Source organism: Esox lucius, chromosome 20 (assembly GCF_011004845.1).
Source record: "Esox lucius isolate fEsoLuc1 chromosome 20, fEsoLuc1.pri, whole genome shotgun sequence".
Taxonomy (NCBI): Eukaryota; Metazoa; Chordata; class Actinopteri; order Esociformes; family Esocidae; genus Esox; species Esox lucius.
The window spans coordinates 31,455,276-31,478,604 of record NC_047588.1 but is presented as its reverse complement, the minus strand read 5'-3'; the positions used below and the strand labels follow the sequence as shown (position 1 = coordinate 31,478,604).

At 40.9% G+C, this 23,329-nt stretch overlaps 1 protein-coding gene across 1 annotated transcript in view; it reads left to right on the top strand.

Annotated features, from left to right (window-relative positions):
• nek11 (NIMA-related kinase 11) overlaps positions 1-23,329 on the top strand; it is an 84,038-nt gene that overhangs the window by 38,428 nt on the left and 22,281 nt on the right. The window contains exons 11-14 of the mRNA XM_010884640.3: positions 5,444-5,563; positions 6,325-6,418; positions 6,719-6,851; positions 17,724-17,860. Coding sequence (XP_010882942.2) covers positions 5,444-5,563; positions 6,325-6,418; positions 6,719-6,851; positions 17,724-17,860 — 484 coding nt within the window. The remainder of the gene's footprint in view (positions 1-5,443; positions 5,564-6,324; positions 6,419-6,718; positions 6,852-17,723; positions 17,861-23,329) is intronic.

The following is a 23,329-nucleotide window of genomic DNA, read 5'->3' as shown; positions in this document are numbered from 1 at the left end:
TAGGTCATTACAGAATGGCACAATCATAAAACAAAACATGGCTACAAAGAAAAAAATGACCCCTATTCAAAAGTGTGACTACCCTTAGTTCTTAATGCTGTGTATTGTCCCCTTGAGTGTCAATAACAGCGTGCAGTCTTTTGTAATAGTTGTCTATGAGGCTCCAAATTCTTGCAGGTGGTATAGCTGCCCATTGGCAAAATGCCTCCAGGTCATGCAAAGTCTTTGGTCATCTTGCATGAAGCGTTGAGATCTCCCCAGAGTGGCTCAATGATATTAAGGTCAGGAGACTGTGTTGGCCACTCCAGAACCATCACCTTTTTCTGCTGTAACCACTAGAGGGTCAACTTGTTGAACAATTCTTCGGGCAGTTTTGGCTGAAATCTTTCTCGGTCTACCTGACCTTGTCTTAGTATCAAGAGATCCACGAATTTTCCACTTCTTAATAAGTGATTGAACAGTACTGATTGGCATTTGCAAGGCTTTGGATATCTTTTTATATCCTTTTCCATCTTTATAAAGTTCCATTACCTTGTTATGCAGCTCTTTTGACAGTTATTTTCAGCTCCCCATGGATCAGTATCTAGCCTGCTCAGTCTATCCAAATGAGAGCTCATGAACTCATTGATTATTTATACACAGACACTGATTTCAATTTATAAAGCCACAGGTGTGGGAAATTCACTTTTAAGTGCCATTTTAACCTGTGTGTCTATAACAGGGCCAAACATTTAAGGGTATGTAAACTTTAGATCAGGGCCATTTGGGTGATTTCTGTTATCATGGTGATTTTAATCTATCCTTAAATAAAATCACTATCCTTAAATAAAAGACTGTTTATTTGCATGATCATTCATATTTTTGAAGTCAGTGCCAAAACTTCACAATTTCTGCTAGGGTATGCAAACCTGTGTATATCTACACTCACCTAAAGGATTATTAGGAACACCTGTTAAATTTCTCATAAATGCAATTATGTAATCAGCCAATCACATGGCAGTTGCTTCAATGCATTTAGGGGTGTGGTCCTGGTCAAGACAATCTCCTGAACTCCAAACTGAATGTCAGAATGGGAAACAAAGGTGATTTAAGCAATTTTGAGCGTGGCATGGTTATTGGTGCCAGAAAGGGTATTTCTCAATCTGCTCAGTTACTGGGATTTTCACGCACAACCATTTCTAGGGTTTACAAAGAATGGTGTGAAAAGGGAAAAACATCCAGTATGCGGCAGTCCTGTGGGCGAAAATGCCTTGTTGATGTTAGAGATCAGAGGAAAATGGGCCGACTGATTCAAGCTGATAGAAGAGCAACTTTGACTGAAATAACCACTCGTTACAACCGAGGTATGCAGCAAAGCATTTGTGAAGCCACAACACGCACAACCTTGAGGCGGATGGGCTACAACAGCAGAAGACCCCACCGGGTACCACTCATCTCCACTACAAATAGGAAAAAGAGGCTACAATTTGCACGAGCTCACCAAAATTGGACAGTTGAAGACTGGAAGAATGTTGCCTGGTCTGATGAGTCTCGATTTCTGTTGAGACATTCAGATGGTAGAGTCAGAATTTGGCGTAAACAGAATGAGAACATGGATCCATCATGCCTTGTTACCACTGTGCAGGCTGGTGGTGGTGTAATGGTGTGGGGGATGTTTTCTTGGCACACTTTAGGCCCCTTAGTGCCAATTTGGCATCGTTTAAATGCCACAGCCTACCTGAGCATTGTTTCTGACCATGTCCATCCCTTTATGACCACCATGTACCCATTCTCTGATGGCTACTTCCAGCAGGATAATGCACCATGTCACAAAGCTCGAATCATTTCAAATTGGTTTCTTGAACATGACAATGAGTTCACTGTAGAACAATAGAGCATCTTTGGGATGTGGTGGAACGGGAGCTTCGTGCCCTGGATGTGCATCCCACAAATCTCCATCAACTGCAAGATGCTATCCTATCAATATGGGCCAACATTTCTAAAGAATGCTTTCAGCACCTTGTTGAATCAATGCCACGTAGAATTAAGGCACTTCTGAAGTCGAAAGGGGGTCAAACACAGTATTAGTATGGTGTTCCTAATAATCCTTTAGGTGAGTGTATATATACACAGTACCTTCGGAAAGTAATTTGTTTTTCCACATTTTGTTGTGTTGTACAGTAGACTTAATTTAGATTCTGATATTTGTTTGGTCCTTGATAGTAAGTGTGGAAACAAAATGTTTTAAATGTTTGTATATATTGAACACGAAAGCTTGAAATATCTCATTTCCATAAGTATTCTGACACATTGCCAGGACATACTAAATTCAATTTAGATGCCTCCTGTGTCCTTTGATCCTCCTTGAGATGCCTCTAGTACGTGATTAGATTGGTTCACCAGTAGTAAATTCAATTTATTGAACATGATTTAGAAAGGCACACACCTCACACTTGTCTATATAAGGTCCCACACTCCACAGTGCATGTCAGAGTGCATGCCATTAAATCCAAGGAACTCACAGTCGATGTCAGAAACAGAATTGTGTCAAGGCATAGATCTGGGGACGATTATAAAACATTTTCTGAAACAATACAAATTCCCAGGAGCACAGTGGGCTCCATCATTACCAAAGGTTTGGAACCACCAAGACTCTTCCTTTACGCTGTCATGTTTGGCTACAGTAAGTAACTGGGCAAGAAGGAACCCAATGGCCACTCCAACAGAGCTTCTGTGTTTTCCTCATAGACTGTATATATAATGGACGACGCCCTTTCGCTCTTTTCCATTGGTGAAAAATGAAGCCACCAGTGTCCTGATACGGCGCTGACATCTTGGACTTGCGTCTGCGCAGATAGCGATCTTGGGACCAGTTCTGCGCAGTAGTTATGCGCAGTAGCGAGAAGGAAGTAAAGCCCTAAAGCCGCGAAATCAACGGCCCCACCCCTGTGCCCCGCCCTCACTCTCCCTCGCAGAATGCGCATACCGTAATCAATCGCAAGTCCAAGTACAGTACAACCTTTGCTTGTTAAACCTAGACGATATGTTATAGCCTAACTTACATCATGTTTAACCTTAATTTAGAATAGGCATAATACAAAAATAATTGGTAACTTCTAGCTAACGATCACCTGCTAGCTATTAACATGGCTATTAACGAGGCTTGTTGTCTTTTAGCTAACGTTAGCTAGCCCATTACATTTATTTACTAATTAAATAGCTTATAAATTTAACTTACCGAAAAAAATTCAAAGATCGATTGGAAATGCCAGATCGGTTAGCACAATGTACTGCAGAACAACCCATTATGTCCGTGTGAAATTATAGAAATTTAGAGATTAAATGTAAAGTTCCAATCTCCTCAGTCCTCCGAAGATTCAGTGGCTCCTCGGCTCAGATAGCTGTCAATCACAGCTGTGAATCACGACGTCACACCACCGTTTTTAGAGCATTAAATAACTAACTAAAAACAAACTTATTTTAAAAACAAACACTTGAATTTACATTGGGGTGATACAAACAACAGTAAATGACAGAAACCAGCTTCGGAAAAAATATATTTGAAGGGTAATTTAATTGTTTAGTTGGTCTCGCGTCCCATTGAATAACATGGGGAGGGCGGGGTTTATGACCTATACTGGGACCACTCACCAGGGGGCGATCGAGACGTTTTGGCTTCACTTTTCAGGGCTTGTGCGGCACGCTTGGTTTTCCTCCAGAGACGAGAGAACCTGCCAGAAGGACAACCAATCTCTGGAGCGCTCCATCAATCCAGCCTTCTAGAAATGTACAGTTTCTCTCCTGAGTAAAAGGCATTAGTCAGTCACTCACTCATTCACTCACCGACTCATTCACTCAGTAAGAGACATTCACTCTTTTATGACGGCTCCACTACGCGATCCTGCAAAAACGACTTTGGAACGTAGTATAATTTGGAATTGGAATTGCAGTTATAAAAATCATGTTCAGGTCTATTTATTTCAACCAAAAAAATACAGAAATGTAAAAAACTTACTGGGGAGAAAAATGAATAGACACACAAGCAGCCTACTTGAATATTAACCTCCTTTTGGTTATTCGACTAACTGTGCCTGTCCCTTGTGAAACAGGCAGAGGCATACTCAAAGTCTGGAATAAATACTTATTTACATGACATATTTTGAATAGATATGCAAAAGGTATATTTTGTCAAACCCCAAATATAATACCTCATAAATGTAAATAACATAACAAAATGTGGAGAAGGTGAAATCTTTGGGCTTTGAATACTTTCCAAAGGTACTGTATATATATTATTGCACTTGTCATTTAGCACACACTCTTATCCAGAATGACTTTAACATAAGGGAGTACATACATTTTAATCATGATCACTACCTGGGAATTGAACCCAAAACCCTAGCAGTACCTGCTATGCCAACGTCCTGTCACGGAAGGCCTGCTGTGCCAGTGAAATCAAACGCCCTCTCTCCCCCATTTAGAGCATGGACACCTGTTAGTCGATATCACCCGCACCTGTGTTCCTGCTCACTGTCCCTATTTAAATTCCTCCTTCCCTAGTTTTCCGTTTTGTTCTGCTATTTCTCCCCTTTTTAATTCAAGAACTCAGTCCCCCTGCGCCTGTATCCTGCCTCTCAATGACAATGTTGAGACACTCAGCCGTTGATGAAACTTGTGACGCAATCTTAGAAGTTTCTGTGAATTGAACCTGGAGATCCTCAAAGAACCCTTGGAGATCTTCATGAATCCACTTGCTAAAATATTTTCACTTAACTGGATGGGTTCTTTCAATATAATATATATATATATATATATATATATATATATATATATATATATATATATATATGAAATATATTTCAGTATAGCAAAGTGTTCCTGAAATAATTCAGATTTCTTTTAGGGCACCCTTGGGAATAAATGTCATTCTTGTTCACATGATCTGTTGCATTTCCATTACAGGTTCAGTTTGAACACTCACAATTTTGTAGCATGATTAAGAAGTTTGGAGGTGTAGAAGTTGGAATATTTACCGCTATATGTTATCAGTCATGTCAGTATGTTATCAGTAATGTTAATATTTAAATATTTCAAGTCAATCACAAAATACATTTGTTTTGAACCTTTTTGCTGGGGCTTTGCTATTACTCTTTTCAGAGTGAATCCTTGAGAAATCTTTTTGACTAAAACTGCTAAAAGGTCTTCCTGGCTACATTACAGTGAAGAACACTGAGAGACATATTTACATGGAAAGTGACCTCTAAAAAGCAAATGCTACTTTCAACTCAATCAAATCCGTCATTATGACACATTTCGAGTGCTCTTTTTGCGGTGGTCTGTTCAGATCCCCATTAATGCAACAGCAAAGTAACAATACCGAGGTCATTTTGTGTTGGAGTATTTTATAGAATGACCTCCATCGGCCTCACGAATTCAGTCGTTTGCCCTTTGACCCTTTGACCAGGCAGAGGAAGGTGCACCTGCAGACGTTGCTGGAGAGGTCAGAGGTTGACAGAATGACTCCCAGGGAGAGGATGAGGCTGAGGAAGCTACAGGCTGCCGACGACAAGGCCAGAAGGCTTAGGTAGGACGCGTGCACGTGCCCACACGTGCGCGCTCAGCTCATAACACACCCATGCGGTCCGCGACCAGAATAGAGCCAGCGAAGTCCCGTTTGGGATTCTCCTGGGGCTGATGCATGGCTAGGTTCTCTTTAAAGATGAGGAGAGATTAGTGAAGAAACATCCGCCCCTGCCCTAGATTTCCTGGGCTGAACTGTGTTGGAGACCTGTCTACAGGGAACGGTGTGGAGGGAGATCGACGGGAAGGAGGGTGGGGCCTGGCAACAGTGGTGTTAAAGTGCTCTGTGGTGTTCTGTCTTTCAGCAGGAAGCTGATATCTGTCCATGAGCTTGTCTCTCGTTCCTCCTCTCCGTTTTTTTCTCCTCCTATCTCTTGTCTTTTTCCCCCATTTATTCCCTTTGTTTATTTACACTACCCTCCAGACACTGTGTCTGTGTGTATCTCTAACTCTCTAGATCCATCCCTCTCTCTCTCTCTCTGTGGGTCTCTAATTATTTTTACTGTCTACATTTCTCTCTCTGCCTCTCCTATGTGTTTCTTTTCTACTCCCTCTCTTTTTTCTTAAACCTGGTTTTTGGGCCGATAGCTACTGAGTGAAAATTTTATCAAATTACTTTTTATTTCAGTGATATGCTTTCTTGCGGGTACTTTTTCAATAATGCAGAGTGAACATTTCCATTAATGATGATTATTAACATAACCAATACTTATCTATTTTTCATATTGTATACATCATTCTGGTGTTATTATAATGTTAATACAGGAGACTTGCAGAGGAGAAATACCAGGAAAACCGGACCAGAATGCAGGAGCTGAGAAGCCGTCACTTTGAAAAAGTCAGTTTGGACGTCTTTAATGTAAGAAATTGTTCATTTAAAAACTCTCTGGGGAATTTGCATATAATTGGATGAAAAACACTTTTATTTTCTTTGACTACAGTCACCAGAATTCACCAACCATCTTGAGTGCAATAACTTTTCTTTAAAGGTTTCCCTTTTCTGTGGAGCTCATTTGTTATTCCCTAATGGTTTCTCAGGCCAGTCACTTGCTTTATAATAAAAAATATATTTATTTGGCTTACTGTTAGACACTGTATTTATAATGATTCATGCAGCAATAGTTTGAAGTGAATTAATAAAATCACTTCTAACCAATAGGAGAGCGCAGGGGATGTTACCCATCAGACAGCACCAGTTACAGCCCAGGACTACCAGTCACTGGGTTACGTACAGCAAACGGGACGACAGCCACAGATGGACAGGATGTGCATGTCTGAGCCAGCGGGATATGGTGAGCATATGGTCATCTACATTATTATCTCCAATCAACAATTGTCATAGTAGAGCATCATGGATGTTATGCAGTACATCTTGCTTGGCCTGCGTTGTAGGCCTCTGGTGGTTGCCGACTGTGGCGCTGACCTGTCGCCTCCTGAAATTTCACATCGTAACCCTTGGCCTAGTGCCCATGTTAATCTCTGAGGAGAAATTTGGTCTCCATTTTTATTCTTCTCTATTCATTTTCTATCTTTTCAACTCTCACTTTGTTTTTGGTTCTCCTTATGAAACAAAAAAGGCTTTGAATGTCTGGCTTTTCAGATGGGTTTAAATGTGTTTTTTTCTCTGTTTGTCTAATCAAAGTTAACTCAAGCTGAGTGCTGCTGAATATTTTCAGGGTAGAATCACTCCTCTTTTAATGAAATATTTTCTTTGCACTGTGTGAGTATATCACTGAACATACATCTTGATTAAATAAAATCTTACTTAAATCATTAAAATCTTTCCAAAAAAAGTGGTTCCTTTTATTTCAGACTTAATTGCTTTCAATAGCTACTTCAATTGCCACCAAATGTGGCAGTCTGAGGGCCAAACCCTGACTGTACCACTTGCTGACAGTGTGGTGTATATTGACCTGCCTTGCCCAGGGTGGGTGGAGGCATCATCAGCAGGGGTTTACTTGGCTCTGGCAACTCCCTCAGGTGGGTCAGGCACCTGGAAGAAAACTGCAGTGGTTAGTTGAGGGTAGTTAAATTAGTTTCCACTAACTTCAGCTCTCCTGATACTGCTGCAAGGAGGCTTGTGGCCTCAAACTGGATGTCAGAAAACTGAGCCAACAGGGGTTTAATATTGTGGGGAAGATGTATCAGGGCCGTCAAAGTTCACACACCCATTTCAGTGCTGTAGGAAAATGTCTGCCTTTACATACAGTCCCCTTTTTAAGTGAACGTGTTTACGCACAGACTTCGCTTAACACACAACACTGCGTGCGCTTGGCACAACAGACTTAGCTTAACACACAACACAGCGTGCGCTGGGCACACAGACTTAGCTTAACACCCAACACGGCGTGCGCTGGGCACACAGACTTAGCTTAACACACAACACGGCGTGCGCTGGGCACACAGACTTAGCTTAACACAACACGGCGTGCACTGGGCACACAGACTTAGCTTAACACAACACGGCGTGCACTGGGCACACAGACTTAGCTTAACACAACACGGCGTGCGTTTGGCCACTTTGTGACATTCCAGAGTTCCAAACGTTGATGAGAGATGTTTTTGATACAGTTAGTTATGCGTTTCTGTCCCTTATAATGAATGAGAATAATTGCAATGACAGTAAATATTGTGATTAATCTCCATTAGTTATTTGAATGGTATGACATTCCCATTATACTATGTGTATAAAGTTTAAATTAAAAGCACCAAATGTTTGGCACTTGAAAGATTCCCACACACATGCATGCACCCTATATATGCACTGTGGTATAAAAAACAGATTTTCACCCTGTACATTTGCAGTGCTATAATAAACTGATATCACCTGACAGAGTTGGGGAGTAACGGATTAACAGCAAATGTTTTTACCTGCAAAAATATTTGTAAAAAAATGTATGTATGAATACTTCTTGGAATACTATTAAATTAAAAAAGAATAAGTGGTGGAAATAGGTATGACACGTTGCATGTTTTATTCTATTGTCTTAAAACATTGTTTGACCAACAGTGTGAGACACCCATGTTGGGAGATCCAAGTAATCCGTCAGATCTTTCTATGCCTTAGGCTCCCTCACCTCGCCTACTGGGTTCAGTCACAGAGAACTCCTGGTGTCATGGAGCTTCTCGTCACAGCTCTGCCATCAGCCGTATCACAGGCTGAAGGCAGAAAACAACATGGAGGAATGTTCATTATTCATTGCTACGGTACAGTGCTGTGTTCAGGCAGATGCTGCTGAACTGTGTGGTCTGTACAGTGAGACATGAGGATCAGTGCTCACATTACACGTCACACGATGTGATCCTCTAGTTCAGTTACTAGAGCCTGGCAACTACCACGCTTGGGCAGTTTGTTGCCTGACGACGGGATTTGACCGAAATGTTGCATTTCTTCCCGCTTTTTTTCACAATACTTCTTTTCACAACACTTCTTTTCACAACACTTCTTTTCACATCACTTCTTTTCACATCACTTCTTTTCACATCACTTCTTTTCACAACACTTCTTTTCACATCACTTCTTTTCACAACACTTCTTTTCACAACACTTCTTTTCACATCACTTCTTTTCACATCACTTCTTTTCACATCACTTCTTTTCACAACACTTCTTTTCACAACACTTCTTTTCACATCACTTCTTTTCACAACACTTCTTTTCACAACACTTCTTTTCACATCACTTGTAAGTGTCACCATTGTGCAAGAATATCTTGACTTTTGATCGTTTCCTAGGACCACCCGTAAGTAAAACATTCACGTTGCTTTGGTTAAATGCCTGTATTATGTGAATGTGTTGCATTTGTGACATTCAGCTTGGTTGAGTAGTATGGTCGTGTGTCACAACATCTCATGGCCAAGACTAGGAAATCAATGCAACCCTTTTAGCAAGTCCCCTAGTTGTCTTGTCTTCACGGCTACATATAGATCCCCTTCTGTGTTTGCATATATTGCCGCATGAGGGAGATGCGCTGTGTTCGTGGCAGTAAACACTGGCAGTTCTTGTAGGACACTAGCAAAAATAAATATAAATTACATTATTAATGAATGGTGAATTATTAGGGCATTCCACTCCGCATTTGGTTTAGCTTAGCATAATTGTCCTGCTATACACAATGCTTGGGATCATTAATGAACTGCATTATAATAAGAAATATCTTCAAATGTTTCAGGTCACTTCAACTAGTAGAAATAAACCGGCTTTTACAACAGCCCAGCTAGCAGATGTTAAATCGAAAATAGGTATTTTGCATAGATGACAACCAATAATATTGGGCACTGTTCAAGCACCCATATCCATATCAATTACCCAAAGAACCGTTTAAGTGTTTAACACCCACAAAAGGCATTTTTATTTAGATGAATGAATTACATTAACATAAATGGTGGCAGATTGGATGGGCAGTCCACCTTACAACCTCTCACATGACTACAGATTTCTTAAACACGCCCAAGAAAGTAAAGTGAAAAATGATTTCTTGTTTTTGTTAAACGACATGCAAATGACACTGGCCTGCTGCCCCCTTTCTCCTTTTAACTGTAGGCATAAAACTGGTATGACATTAAACATACCTCAAATAGCCTCACTGGGGAATAAAGTCAAGCATATGAATACAAAGAATGAGTTAATAAAAGTTGAATAATGCATGATGATGACCTCTGCCCTGACTAAGTCAATATACCGTTTCACTGAGGGTCCTGGGAAGATGGGGTAGCTTCACCATTTTACACAGTCTGCTGTAAGGATGTGAAAGTTTAAACGTTAAACTATTTGAACGTAAGTGAGTTCCGTAACTTTAAGAAAAGGGGTCTATCAACCAGTTGTCACATACAGTTGTTGCAAATCTATCACTAACAGGTTGCAGTCATCACACAAAAAAAGAACCGAAACACAACCTGTGCTCTCATGTCAGGTGTGTGTATTTGGGCGTGGGGGATGCGATGTTTTTGCAGTTTCTTAATTAGCTGGAGCTGCAATGCATGAGAAGCAGAGCAGTAGATCAAACAGAATGGGGGAGGGTGCTGCACGGTGTGTGCCCGTGAGTGATGAAGGGAGCTGGGAACAGGGGGAAAGATAGCAACCAAGTTGACTCATGCTTGCCCGGTTAAATGGCTTGGCTGTTATTTATTGTCTCTTCCGATTACATAATTGCTGTATTGACTGCATTAAACTGAGAGAAGCTTATTAGGCTACAACAATTCAGCTTGCTCAGTGAAAAGAACACATCTTTCAGCTAATTCGGTTAATTTTATTCAGAAATGCCTAAGCATGCATCATCCACTATCTGCTAACACCGAATTTAAAACCCAGTCGTTTGTTACTGAGACTTGGAAGATTGTGTTTAAATAATGTAAATGAGTTATTGACAATCTCCTGATCCTTTCGAACCTAGATCTATTGGCTGTGTTGTTTTATATTAGAGCCACTGGTTTAAATTAAATTTGCCATGACATTTGTTCTCAATTTCCAGCTTGTTGAGAACTGTTGTCCATTTTAACATTTGGGAAAATGTACCGTTTGTCACATCCCTGGTAGGATGTGGGATGTCACATCCCTTGTCTGGTGGTATGTAGGTATCAATGAAGAGGTCGGACGACAGAGGTCTCAGTCTTCCTCTCTAATCTCTGTCACTCATTGACTCTGACATTCCCGATTTGCCTACTGAAGCACTTTCTGAAGTCTCTGCACTCTGTCTCAGAGGTTAGCATGGACAGGTAGACAGGGGCAGACTGAATGATGGGAGTGTTTGTCCCGCTCTAACCTTCACCACACTACTACTGGTCTGGAAGGCCAAGATTCTTGATACCAGAGGCTTTAGAGGGCGCATTAATTAAACATTCTGGATTACAAAAACATTTAGTGTTAGTTTGCATAAGTGATTATTCTGGTCTGGTATTAAAAGTGCTAATTAAAATCAATGAAGCCCTGATTCAGGAGAGAGTCTGCCGACCTGCACTCAAGGGCAATCAGGTTATAAACACCAGACAGACATGTTGTGTGAATGTGCGTCTGTGTTTTATTGCTTGTTTTTTTGTCCACCAAAAATGCCAGATATTGTTGTGGGTGAAGAATGGATGTTCATTTTGTAAGTGACCGTTAAATAGAACATCTTTGCTGACGGGGGTTTTCAGTACCAGACTCTCAAGTCTCGCTTCGACGGCTTTTGATATAAATTAAGTTCCGTTCCACCTGGTGAAGCCTTTTTCTCCTGTGACTGGTTAATCCTGGTTGGATAGGCGTGGGACAGGGTTTTCCAGGTTGAGAGCCCCAACCCCGGGATCCCTAAGAAGCTCCAGAAGCATGTCTCGGCCACTCCGCCCTCGGGACGGACACAGTCTGCTTGACAGTAACACATTGTCCCAGGCCACAGGCATCGCTCCGAGCGAGCAGCGGAGACCTTTCCCTGATACAGTCTGGCACAGGTTAGCTGACTTTCACAACCCTGCCAACCAGAGTCTCCTTGTGCGTTTTGTGTAAGGTCACACAAGCACATTTTCCCTCTAATGTGTTGTAGCACAATTACCTCAACATTCATATGCCCCCTTTGGGATGAACCAATGCTGCTTATCTAGTTCAGTTCTCAAACAAAGACCTCCAATCATGTCCGGGCCTATAGGTCATGGGTGATGGTTCAGAATCTTTGAATTCAGTCTATGAGACGGATTGGCCCATTGGACCAGCTACCAGAGAGCTCCCTTGTTATCCCCAGACGGAAAAATTATTAAGGCAAACAACTATAACACAAATGGTCTATATGCATGGTATGCTGTCTATGTAAATTCTATTGTCACGTTTATAAAGAGTTCATAGCTAAGCCCTTGATTGTGATCAACAATGCAGTTTGCCATGCTGATCCACACTGATCTAGTAACCATGTAGCTCAGCCGTTAAAGCGCGTTGCTCAAAAGGCCAGGGATGTGGGTGAAAAAACACATTTCTGGGATGATCAAAGGGCATAGCATGCGTCTGATGCAATTTAAAGTATCATGGCGAAGGGGCTGAATACTTGTGTGCATGAGATATTTAGGTTTTTCAGTTTTGGTAAATATGGCACAAAATATCTAGAAACATGTTTTTGCTTTTGTCAATATGGATCCTTGTGTGTACATTGATAGCAAAATATTGGTTTTATTAATGATGTCTAATTAAGTCAGGATTAAGAAAATGTTCCAAAGATACTGTATATACTACATTTCATTTGAATAATGATAAGATACTGTACATATTACATTTCATTTGAATAATGATAAGATACTGTACATACTACATTTCATTTAGATAATGATGAGATACTGTATATACTACATTTCATTTGAATAATGATAAGATACTGTATATACTTCATTTCATTTTAATAATGTAGTAGGGACCTGTTAAGACACGTTCATAAAATGCTTGTAGATGTGTAATGAATACGTCCTGGATATTTTGTCCTGGGAAATACATTTTTCTTTTGCATTTAGCCCCTGTAGCTCTAGCCTGTTGAACATATCTCAGCATAGAGAGAGCAACTTCTCCCCACAGCCTATCAATGTCTTGTCCACTGGCAGCATCAGTCATGTACTGGATTTGTCTGAGGCTTCTAGGTCTAACTGCTTCTGTGATTGTGGGAGTTCCACTTAGTTTCCTCATGAGAGACTCCCAGCAATGGGTGACATCCCTCGGCTTGAACCGACAGGTGTGTGCTTCTCTCTGCTGACTATTTATCAGCTCTTACATACTGTAGAACTCTCTCTCTGTTAACGCTGGCAGAATCATCACCCGCAAAGCCACTTTCAAGCGCGTTAGCAATGTTCATGCCCTCTCGGTTCAGACTTAGTTTACTCAGTTAGCGCCTGACTACTCAGAGGAGCCGACTCATCCTAATGCTCTGTTTGAACTTAAGGTCATTCTCATGACTCAATGGTAGGCAAGCCAGTGACCCGTTCAACCTTTGACCCTGCACTGTTCTTTTCCCCTGAGCAGCAGCGCCTGGCCTTTGTCAGCCCTGCTTGGGGTAGGGCTTAGTCCCAACAATGCCTCACTCATTGAGCAGGGCTGTTTAGCTCAGATTGAGAGTTCCAGGTTTATTCACAATCATCATTATTTGGTGATAACTAAAGTACATACATGTATGTTTGTTCCAATTAGTCGTGTCCAGCCCCGCCCTCCAAATATAATGGCAAATATATTGGCAGCTATTAAATTGTGCGGTTAGACAAAATGATTACAGATATACATCAAGAACATAGTTTTCTCAAAATAAAATACAAGGCACCTGGTAATGATCAAAGCACATGTATTTGTTTGTATTAGTAATGTCCGAGCCCTGTACATTACATTTCATCTCTGTATTTTCAGAGTCACAACACATTCCAGGTTTCTTTTGATAATGCTGACTAATTCACTCCTCATTATAATTTTACATTAAAATAATCTAATTTCTACACAGGATGTGACCCAGATACGTTTATAAGGCTTATATAATTACGACCAGCTTTGTTTGAAAATCATAACTACTTTCTGCCCAACTTTTATAAGAGGACAAGGCATAACAAACACAAGATGTCCAAAAAACAGGACAAACATTTATGAAATGTATTCCCTTTACAATGAGGATGTAATATTTTTACGAACTTCATACAAAACATAAAAACTGTTACACAGACATCCGCTACACAGACGTGTTTGAATGGAAGAAGTGCTTCATCATTTTCACTGTTCAGGGCCCTCATCATCTCTGAGATTCGTGCCAGTGGCTAGTTGGCTACACCTCGCACCTTTGTAAACTTTCCTTGGCTCTGGAGCTGATTAGGATGGGATGAGGTACATTACCATCTACCACAGCAGGTTGCTCAGAAAACGAGCTAGTGGCAATCATGGTGTTTTGCAAGTTACCCATTGTGAAATGTTGAAAGAACTTCGGAATTGCTTTGGAAGGCAACCCGGGTTCTCTGAAGGAGATGAGGGAGACGTCTTACTGTATTGCATGGCTTGTGTAAGACTTAGTTCTGAGAATGAGAAATGCATAACAGTGCAGAGGAAGTTCTTAAAATGAGGAATCCAGAGACGTGCAGAGCCTTTATCGTTCTTCCTAGAATCGGAGTTTGTTTTGCTGCTTGCTTTTACTTACTATAACGATGCATAACTCTAGAACCTCTCTTCCTTTCACCCATCAATCTTTGTCCATCAATCATTCCCCCTATCTGCTTTGCACATCCTTATTTGCAATATTTCTAAGAATATATGGTTTGGTCTTTAAGGATTAAGGAAAACTCTTTGTAACATTCACAGATTTATATTGGAGATTTCCTGGTTTGAAATTGAACTTTTTCAGTCAGAAACTCAAAGTGTCACAGGCTTTTGTAGTAGATAAGAAAGAACATTTTGTTTGTTTGATTTTTAAAGGAAACCAGCACCAGCACCAATGCTCTCTAACTCTTGATATAAGTTAGGGAGAGAGAGAAGGGGGAGAGAGAAGGGGGGAGGGGGGGAGAGGGATGGAGAAAGAGCGAGCGAGACAGGAAGAGAGAGAGAGATTAAAAAAATCACTATAACCCAAAATCATAGTTCAGTTTAGGGTTGCATGATATTGGAAATAACTGACATTGCTATATTTAGTTTTTCTGCTATATATATTACGATATGAAAAAAGGATGTCTTCAGAAAGAGCTTTGGCTATCAACCTGACAGTACGTATCCTTCATTCTAACCCAGCCACATCCTCTACAATAAAAATGAAAAAAAACTCATGAAAATTGTTATATTTCAGAACAGGTTGCTAGGTAATAATATGTAACAGTAATAGTAAACCAATAGCAGTACATTTGAATGCACAATTGGTCATAACTTACCAACTGCAAGATGCAGTCTGTGGCCAAAGCACTGCCATCTGGTCCACTTGTTCAGGTGCAGCCTTCATGTTCGCAGCATCGTCAGTTGTTATACAGACTAGACGACTCTCATCTACGCCCCAATCAGCTAAAGCTTCTCTCATCACTGTTGCGATGTTCTCACTTGTATGATCCTCTTGGAACATTTCTTTTATTTCTTATGGGATTCACATTCAACTGTAGGTTATAACAGAATGGCACAATCATGAAACAAAACATGTCAACAAAGAAAATAATTAACTGACCCCTGTTCAAAAGTCTGCATAACCTTACTGTAGTTCTTAATACTGTGTATTGCCCCCTTTAGCATCAATGACAGTGTGCATTCTTTTGTAATAGTTGTCTATGAGGCCCTGAATTCTTGCAGGTGGTATTGCTGCCCATTCCTCTTGGCAAAATGCCTCCAGGTCATGCAAAGTCTTTGGTCGTCTTGCATGAACCGCACGTTTGAGATCTCCCCAGAGTGGTTTGGGAGACTGACAGGAGACTGTGATGGCCACTCCAGAACCTTCAAATTGTTCTGCTGTAACCATTGGAGGGTCAACTTGTCCTTGTGCTTAGGGTCATTGTCGTGCTGGAAAGTCCAAGAGCGTCCCATGCGCACCTTTCATGAAGTAGAATGCAAATTGTCTGCCAGTATTTTCTGATAACAAGCTGCATTCATCTTAACATTAATTTCCACAAGATTCCCCGTGCCTTTAGAGCTCACACACCCCTAAAACATCAGTGAGCCACCACCAGGATTCACAGTGGGGATGGTATTCGGTTCAGTATAGACCTTGTTGACACCTCTCCAAACATAGCGTTTATGGTTGTGACCATAAAGCTCTATTTAGATCTTGTCACTCCAAATTACAGTGTTGTCAGGCATATTGTAACCAGGCTTTTTTGTGGCATTGGCGCAGTAAAGGCTTCTTTCTGGCAACTCGACCATGCAGCTCATTTTTCTTCAAGCATCGTCAGATTATAAAGCTGCAGGTGTGGGAAATTCACCTTTAATTGCCATTTTCACTTGTGTGTGTTTTTCACATTGTGTGTCTGTTACAAGGCCAAACATTCAAGGATAAGTAAACTTATGATCAGGGCCTTTTGGGTGATTTTCTGTTATCATTATAAATTAAAAAGGAGCCAAACAACTATGTGATAATGAATGGCTTCATATGATCACTATCCTTAAATAAATACATTTTTTGCATGGTCAGTCATATTTTCAAAATCAATGCCAAAAGTTCACTATTTCTGCCAGGGTATGCAAACCTATAAGCACAACTGTTTAGACTTACATGCTTACACATTCCTTTAGATTTTTTATGAAATTTAGCTGGTTAAGTTGGTAATGACTGGTTAAAGAAAACATAAAAATCATGGATTACAATTATTCTTGGCCATAGATGTCTTTCAGGGTAAGGAAACATTACATTATCATCATGTTAAAAAGGTGTAATTCTGCTGTAATCCTCGGGATTCAAATAAACAATATTTGAACTATGTTTTGAATTTATCCCTCATATCATCCTTGCCAGATAGAAATCCCCAGCTTCCAATTGGTTCTTTGATTGATTCCCCTCTCCCTATACATGATTGAAACTGTAAGACATGATTGATTGTAGATACTAAATAATTGCAAACAATAATACATGTAAATCAATCTGGTAAATGACACAAATGTAAAATGTAAGTATTGCTATAACGTCTTTACACTTGATAAATTATTTATTAGCAAGATATATATGAATTACTAAATCAATTACAAACCACTTTAAAAAGAGTTATCTGTTTGTGAAATCATTAAGACACTATTAGGTAACGGTTGGCCAAACGTTTTTTTTATTTATTTATACATCATTAATATATTTAATCTGTGCGTGTGTGTGTGTGTGTGGCTATGTGCGTGTTGGTGTGTATGTATATATATGTGTGTGTGTATGTTTGCGTGTGTATATATGTGTGTGTGTGTGTGTCTGTGTGTGTATATATGTGTGTGTGTGTGTGTGTCTGTGTCTGTGTGTGTATATATGTGTGTGCGGGTGTATATATGTATGTGTGTGTGTATATATATGTGTGTGCGTGTGTGTGTCTGTGTGTGCATATATGTGTGTGCGTGTGTATATATGAATGTGTGTGTGTATATATATATATGTATGTGTGTGTGTGTGTCTGTGTGTATATATATGTGTGTGTGTGTGTGTGTGTGTGTATATATATGTGTGTGTGTGTATATATATGCGTGTATGTGTGTGTGTGTGTGTGTGTGTGTGTGTGCGTGTGTGTATATGTATGTGTGTGTGTAGAGATCCCAGAGGATCCTCAGACTGCAGAGGAGTACTATTACCAGGATGGATTTGAGTCCTGCACTGACGAAGAGGAGGAGGAGAAAGAGAAAAGGGACACCCTGACAATGGACACGATTTGTCACACCGATGCACAGGTAAGGTGTGTGTCTGTGTGTGTGTTTTAGTTCCTTCTGCTTGACGAGGGCCTGTTTACACCTGCATCTGTTGTCCTGATCATGTACACATTCTGATTGTGGCCAAATGTATTGACAGATCTGGTCACTTAAAAGACGCATTGTGATTGTGACTGAGTTTAGTGCCAGCGCCATAGGTAGTTGAAGGCCCAGAACTGTAACAGCAGGAGAGAATACCAGAGCTTTTTGGGGAACAGCCACCATTCATTCTGAACACTGTTGTGTGGAGAAAGCTTTTTGTAATGGGAATTTTCCAATTCAGTTGCTATCATATATTAACATAATTGTGGTATTATTATACAGTGGCCTAACCTAACCGTGTCATCTATTGCTCCCGTCTCCTGCAACTCACCCAGTCTTACCTCAATACATTTACTTCAGTTTATATACTCTGTAACTGATTTATCTCTTACCGATGAATTGGAGGAAACCAAACAACAATCATTTCACCAGCTCATTAGTTTATTCCTTTGCTGCTGTTTAGGCCGAGTATAAAAGAACCCGACCCCATTCTGTTTGTTAGTAATTGTTAACAATGAAGGACAGGTACGCAGCTGATGCGTGAAGGCAGATAGCTTTCTAAAGCAATTGGCAAGGCTGCTATCAAATATGTTGGAGGCTATTATATTTGTTTACAGTAGTTGACAGCAGAGGTTTGAACGAACATCTCTGCATAATCTCAAACTTGTCCGGACCCATTTCCGAATCATGTGGCGTTCACCACTACTAAAACATGTTGATACAGTGGGAAGAACAAGTATTTGATACACTGCCGATTTTGCAGGTTTTCCTACTTACAAAGCACGTAGAGGTCTATAATTTCTATCATAGATACTCTTCAACTGTGAGTGGCGGAATCTAAAACAAAAATCCAGAAAATCACATTGTATGATTTTAAGTAATTAATTAGCATTTTATTGCATGACATAAGTATTTGATACATCAGAAAAGCAGAACTTAATATTTGGTTCAGAATGTTTGCAATTACAGAGATCATACGTTTCCTGTAGTTCTTGACCAGGTTTGCACACACTGCAGCAGGGATTTTGGCCCGCTCCTCCATACAGACCGTCTCCAGATCGCTGGGCAATACGGACTTTCAGCTCCCTCCAAAGATTTTCTATTGGGTTCAGGTCTGGAGACTGGCTAGGCCACTCCAGGACCTTGAGATGCTTCTTACGGAGCCACTCCTTAGTTGCCCTGGCTGTGTGTTTCGGGTCATTGTCATGCTGGAAGACACAGCCACGACCCATCTTCAGTGCTCTTACTGAGGGAAGGAGGTTGTTGGCCAAGATCTTGCGATACATGGCCCCATCCATCCTCCCCTCAATACGGTGCAGTCGTCCTGTCTCCTTTGCAGAAAAGCATCCCCAAAGAATGATGTTTCCACCTCCAAGCTTGACGGTTGAGATGGTGTTCTTGGGGTTGTACTCATCCTTTTTCTTCCTCCAAACACGGCGAGTGGAGTTTAGACCAAAAAGCTCTATTTTTGTCTCATCAGACCACATGACCTTCTCCCATTCCTCCTCTGGATCATCCAGATGGTCATTGGCAAACTTCAGACGGGCCTGGACATGCGCTGGCTTGAGCATGGGGACCTTGCGTGCGCTGCAGGATTTTAATTCATGACGGCGTAGTGTGTTACTAATGGTTTACTTTGAGACTGTGGTCCCAGCTCTTTTCAGGTCATTGACCAGGTCCTGCCGTGTAGTTCTGGGCTGATCCCTCAGCTTCCTCATGATCATTGATGCCCCACGAGGTGAGATCTTGTAAATTACAGACCTCTACATGCTTTGTAAGTAGGAAAACCTGCAAAATCAGCAGTGTATCAAATACTTTAATCGACTGTGTGCATGGGAGTCTTTGTGTAATCTGTATTTACCATGTAAGTGTATTGTATTTGTACACACAAAATGCTTTTTTGTGGTGTAATGATGGGAGAGATTCTCCTCATATTTATTTGTGAGGCTCTGTGCGTGTACAAATTGTTGGATAACAGAAGAAGTACGAATTTGAATTCTGTTGATTTACTCCGCTTGTGTCACGTGCCCATTCCATGGCAGGATGGAATAATCTGCGGGCAGCGAAGGATCAGGGGATGTGGTTGTGACTCAGACACAGTTAGTAGATAAGAGACATATTCTTTGACCATGTATTGACAGTACAAATCCAGTGATCGGTTCTTGTGATCGGATGACCACTATGTTAGTGCAAGGGGTTAACGTGGCTTGAAAGTTAAGGACATCGTCTCTCCTGTTTATAGGTGAAATCGGAAGATGTTGAGGACAATCTTATTCATTTCTAGTTTGAATGGCTTAACTGACGTTTCTTAGTGTCTGTGTCAGCCTTTCTATGACGATAAATAGCTTTCGATGGGATCTCTGGTGTACATGTTAATATAATCAATTATTAAATAAACACTACATGATTATGAATCCTTTATTTAGTGTTTATTCATAACGTTATCATGGGAACATCTGTGCCTTTAGGAGGCTGAAGTCTTTCCTAGAATAATACATACATTTTAAGTAGTCACATATTGTGCAAAGTGCAAATAAGCTGCAGGCTATACGTCGTTTGAAGCACCCCCTCCTCGTCTCTTAGTCCTGATGGGCCTTGTTAGGCTCCATTACCATAGTGTCATTCCATCACCGTGACAATCATTGCTATGTCTGTGAAGCGTCACCTTTACGACTGTTATGTGTGATGCCGCACACCACAGCCATTTGTCTTTGGAGACGTTAGAAAAGCGTCCGACTCGATATCAACATGAGAAGCTTTAAGAAACCCCCGCGACATCTGAAAGACATCGGGCAGCAATTCAAAATGATAGTCGGTATATGAGTGGCGGGTTGCGCAGCATGGAACACGGCTCTATGCTGCTGGATCCTCTCTGCCCATTCTAATGCCCTGTTTTGTATTCTGCAGCGTTGCTGGTGGATTTGGGTGATGATTCAGATGGGATTACTGCTGAATAATTCTCTGCTGGCGACTCTGGGTAAATGTGACCGTTATGACGCCTAGCTCATGGGCCTTGGTAGATTGTGGCATTGTTTCACATTTTTTCAAATTTTCTTATTTGCCCATTTAGACAGTGGTTTAATCAAAGTTTTGAGGGAGCATTTGTCCTCCTCAGAGATGCACAATAGCAAACCACTGTTTGTCACTGACGAAACACAATGAAGAACAATGTGAATACAGACAGTCGTTTTCCACTGTCGCCTGAAGCCAGAGGTATCCCCCAACCTCTTTGGTTAACTAATGTTTGCAATGTCTATATGGATTTGTTTGAATCCAGCAGCGACTACTGATCGCTACTTCATTTAGTAATGTGTACTTACTTCTACTAGGATGTGAGGTTGTCCCACTAGCTATTTGAAGATTTATGCACTAACTCTATAAATCACTCTGGGTTGGAGCATCTCTTAAATGACTTAAATATCAATGTGAAATTTCATTTTTGCACACACACAACCACAAACATGCACACAAAATTGGATTAGCTTGATACATATTGTCATGACACACATTAGCATAGATGTTATTACGACTGTTTGACTTGGTCATAAATACAACAGAAGCATTTAATATATGTACATATATGCTTATAGGATCAATTAAATCCACTTACACAAGGATCCAATCAGATCTGGCCCTGGGCCACCGCCTCCCTCTGCGGTTAATGTGTGTTGATGTGCTGCTGTGGATCCACACTGTATTGCAGCATTACACATATGCAATGATCCCATGCTGGCCGCATCAATCTAGGCGTTACTAATAGCAGGCTTATGAAACAATTCTGCCCAATACAATACAATGCAATATAATTCAAAACCTTCTGAGGCTTGAGGCGTCTCTGGCCAGACTACACGCTTCTTTTGTATGAGAAGAGCTTAAATAACAAATCCCAGATATTGTGTCAGTATTTTAAACGCTGGCTGTGGTAAAAACAACTATAGTTGTTATGTTTACTCTGCTGTGGTACTTACAGTGGGGCAAAAAAGTATTTAGTCAGCCACCAATTGTGCATGTTCTCCCACTTAAAAAGATGAGAGAGGCCTGTAATTTTCATCATAGGTACACTTCAACTATGAGAGACAAAATCCAGAAAATCACATTGTAGGATTTTTTATTAATTTGTTGGTAAATTATGGTGGAAAAAAAGTATTTGGTTTATAACAAAAGTTAATCTCAATACTTTGTTATATACGCTTTGTTGGCAATGACAGAGGTTTAAACGTTTTCTGTAAGTCTTCAAAAGGTTTTCATACATTGTTGCTGGTATTTTGGCCCATTCCTCCATGCAGATCTCCTCTAGAATAGTGATGTTTTGGGGCTGTCGCTGGGCAACATGGACTTTCAACTCCCTCCAAAGATTTTCTATGGGGTTGAGATCTGGTGACTGGCTAGGCCACTCCAGGACCTTGAAATGCTTCTTACGAAGCCACTCCTTCGTTGCCCGGGTGGTGTGTTTGGGATCATTGTCATGCTGAAAGACCCAGCCACGTTCTTCAATGCCCTTGCTGATGGATGGAGGTTTTCACTCAAAATCTCACGATACATGGCCCCATTCATTCTTTCCTTTACACGGATCAGACGTCTTGGTCCCTTTGCAGAAAAACAGCCCCAAAGCATGATGTTTCCACCCCCATGCTTCACAGTAGGTATGGTGTTCTTTGGATGCAACTCAGCATTCTTTCTCCTCCGAACACGACGAGTTGAGTTTTTACCAAAAAGTTATATTTTGGTTTCATCTGACCATATGACATTCTCCCAATCCTCTTCTGGACCATCCAAATGCTCTCTAGCAAACCTCAGACAGACCTGGACATGTACTGGCTTAAGCAGGGGGACACGTCTGGCACTGCAGGATTTGAGTCCCTGGCGGTGTAGTGTGTTACTGATGGTAGCCTTTGTTACTTTTGTCCCAGCTCTCTGCAGGTCATTCACTAGGTCCCTCCGTGTGGTTCTGGGATTTTTGTTCACCGTTCTTGTGATCATTTTGACCCCACAGGGTGAGATCTTGCATGGAGCCCTGGATCGAGGGAGATTATCAGTGGTCTTGTCTTCCATTTTCTTATAATTGCTCCCACAGTTGATTTCTTCACACCAAGCTGCTTACCTATTGCAGATTCAGTCTTCCCAGCCTGGTGCACGTCTACAATTTTGTTTCTGGTGTCCTTTGACAGCTCTTTGGTCTTGGCCATAGTGGAGTTTGGATTGTGACTGTTTGAGGTTGTGGACAGGTGTATTTTATACTGATAACAAGTTCAAACAGGTGCCATTAATACAGGTAACGAGTGGAGGACAGAGGAGCCTCTTAAATAAGAAGTTACGGGTCTGTGAGAGCCAGAAATCTTGCTTGTTTGTAGGTGACCAAATACTTATTTTACAGAGGAATTTACCAATAAATTCATTAAAAGTCCTACA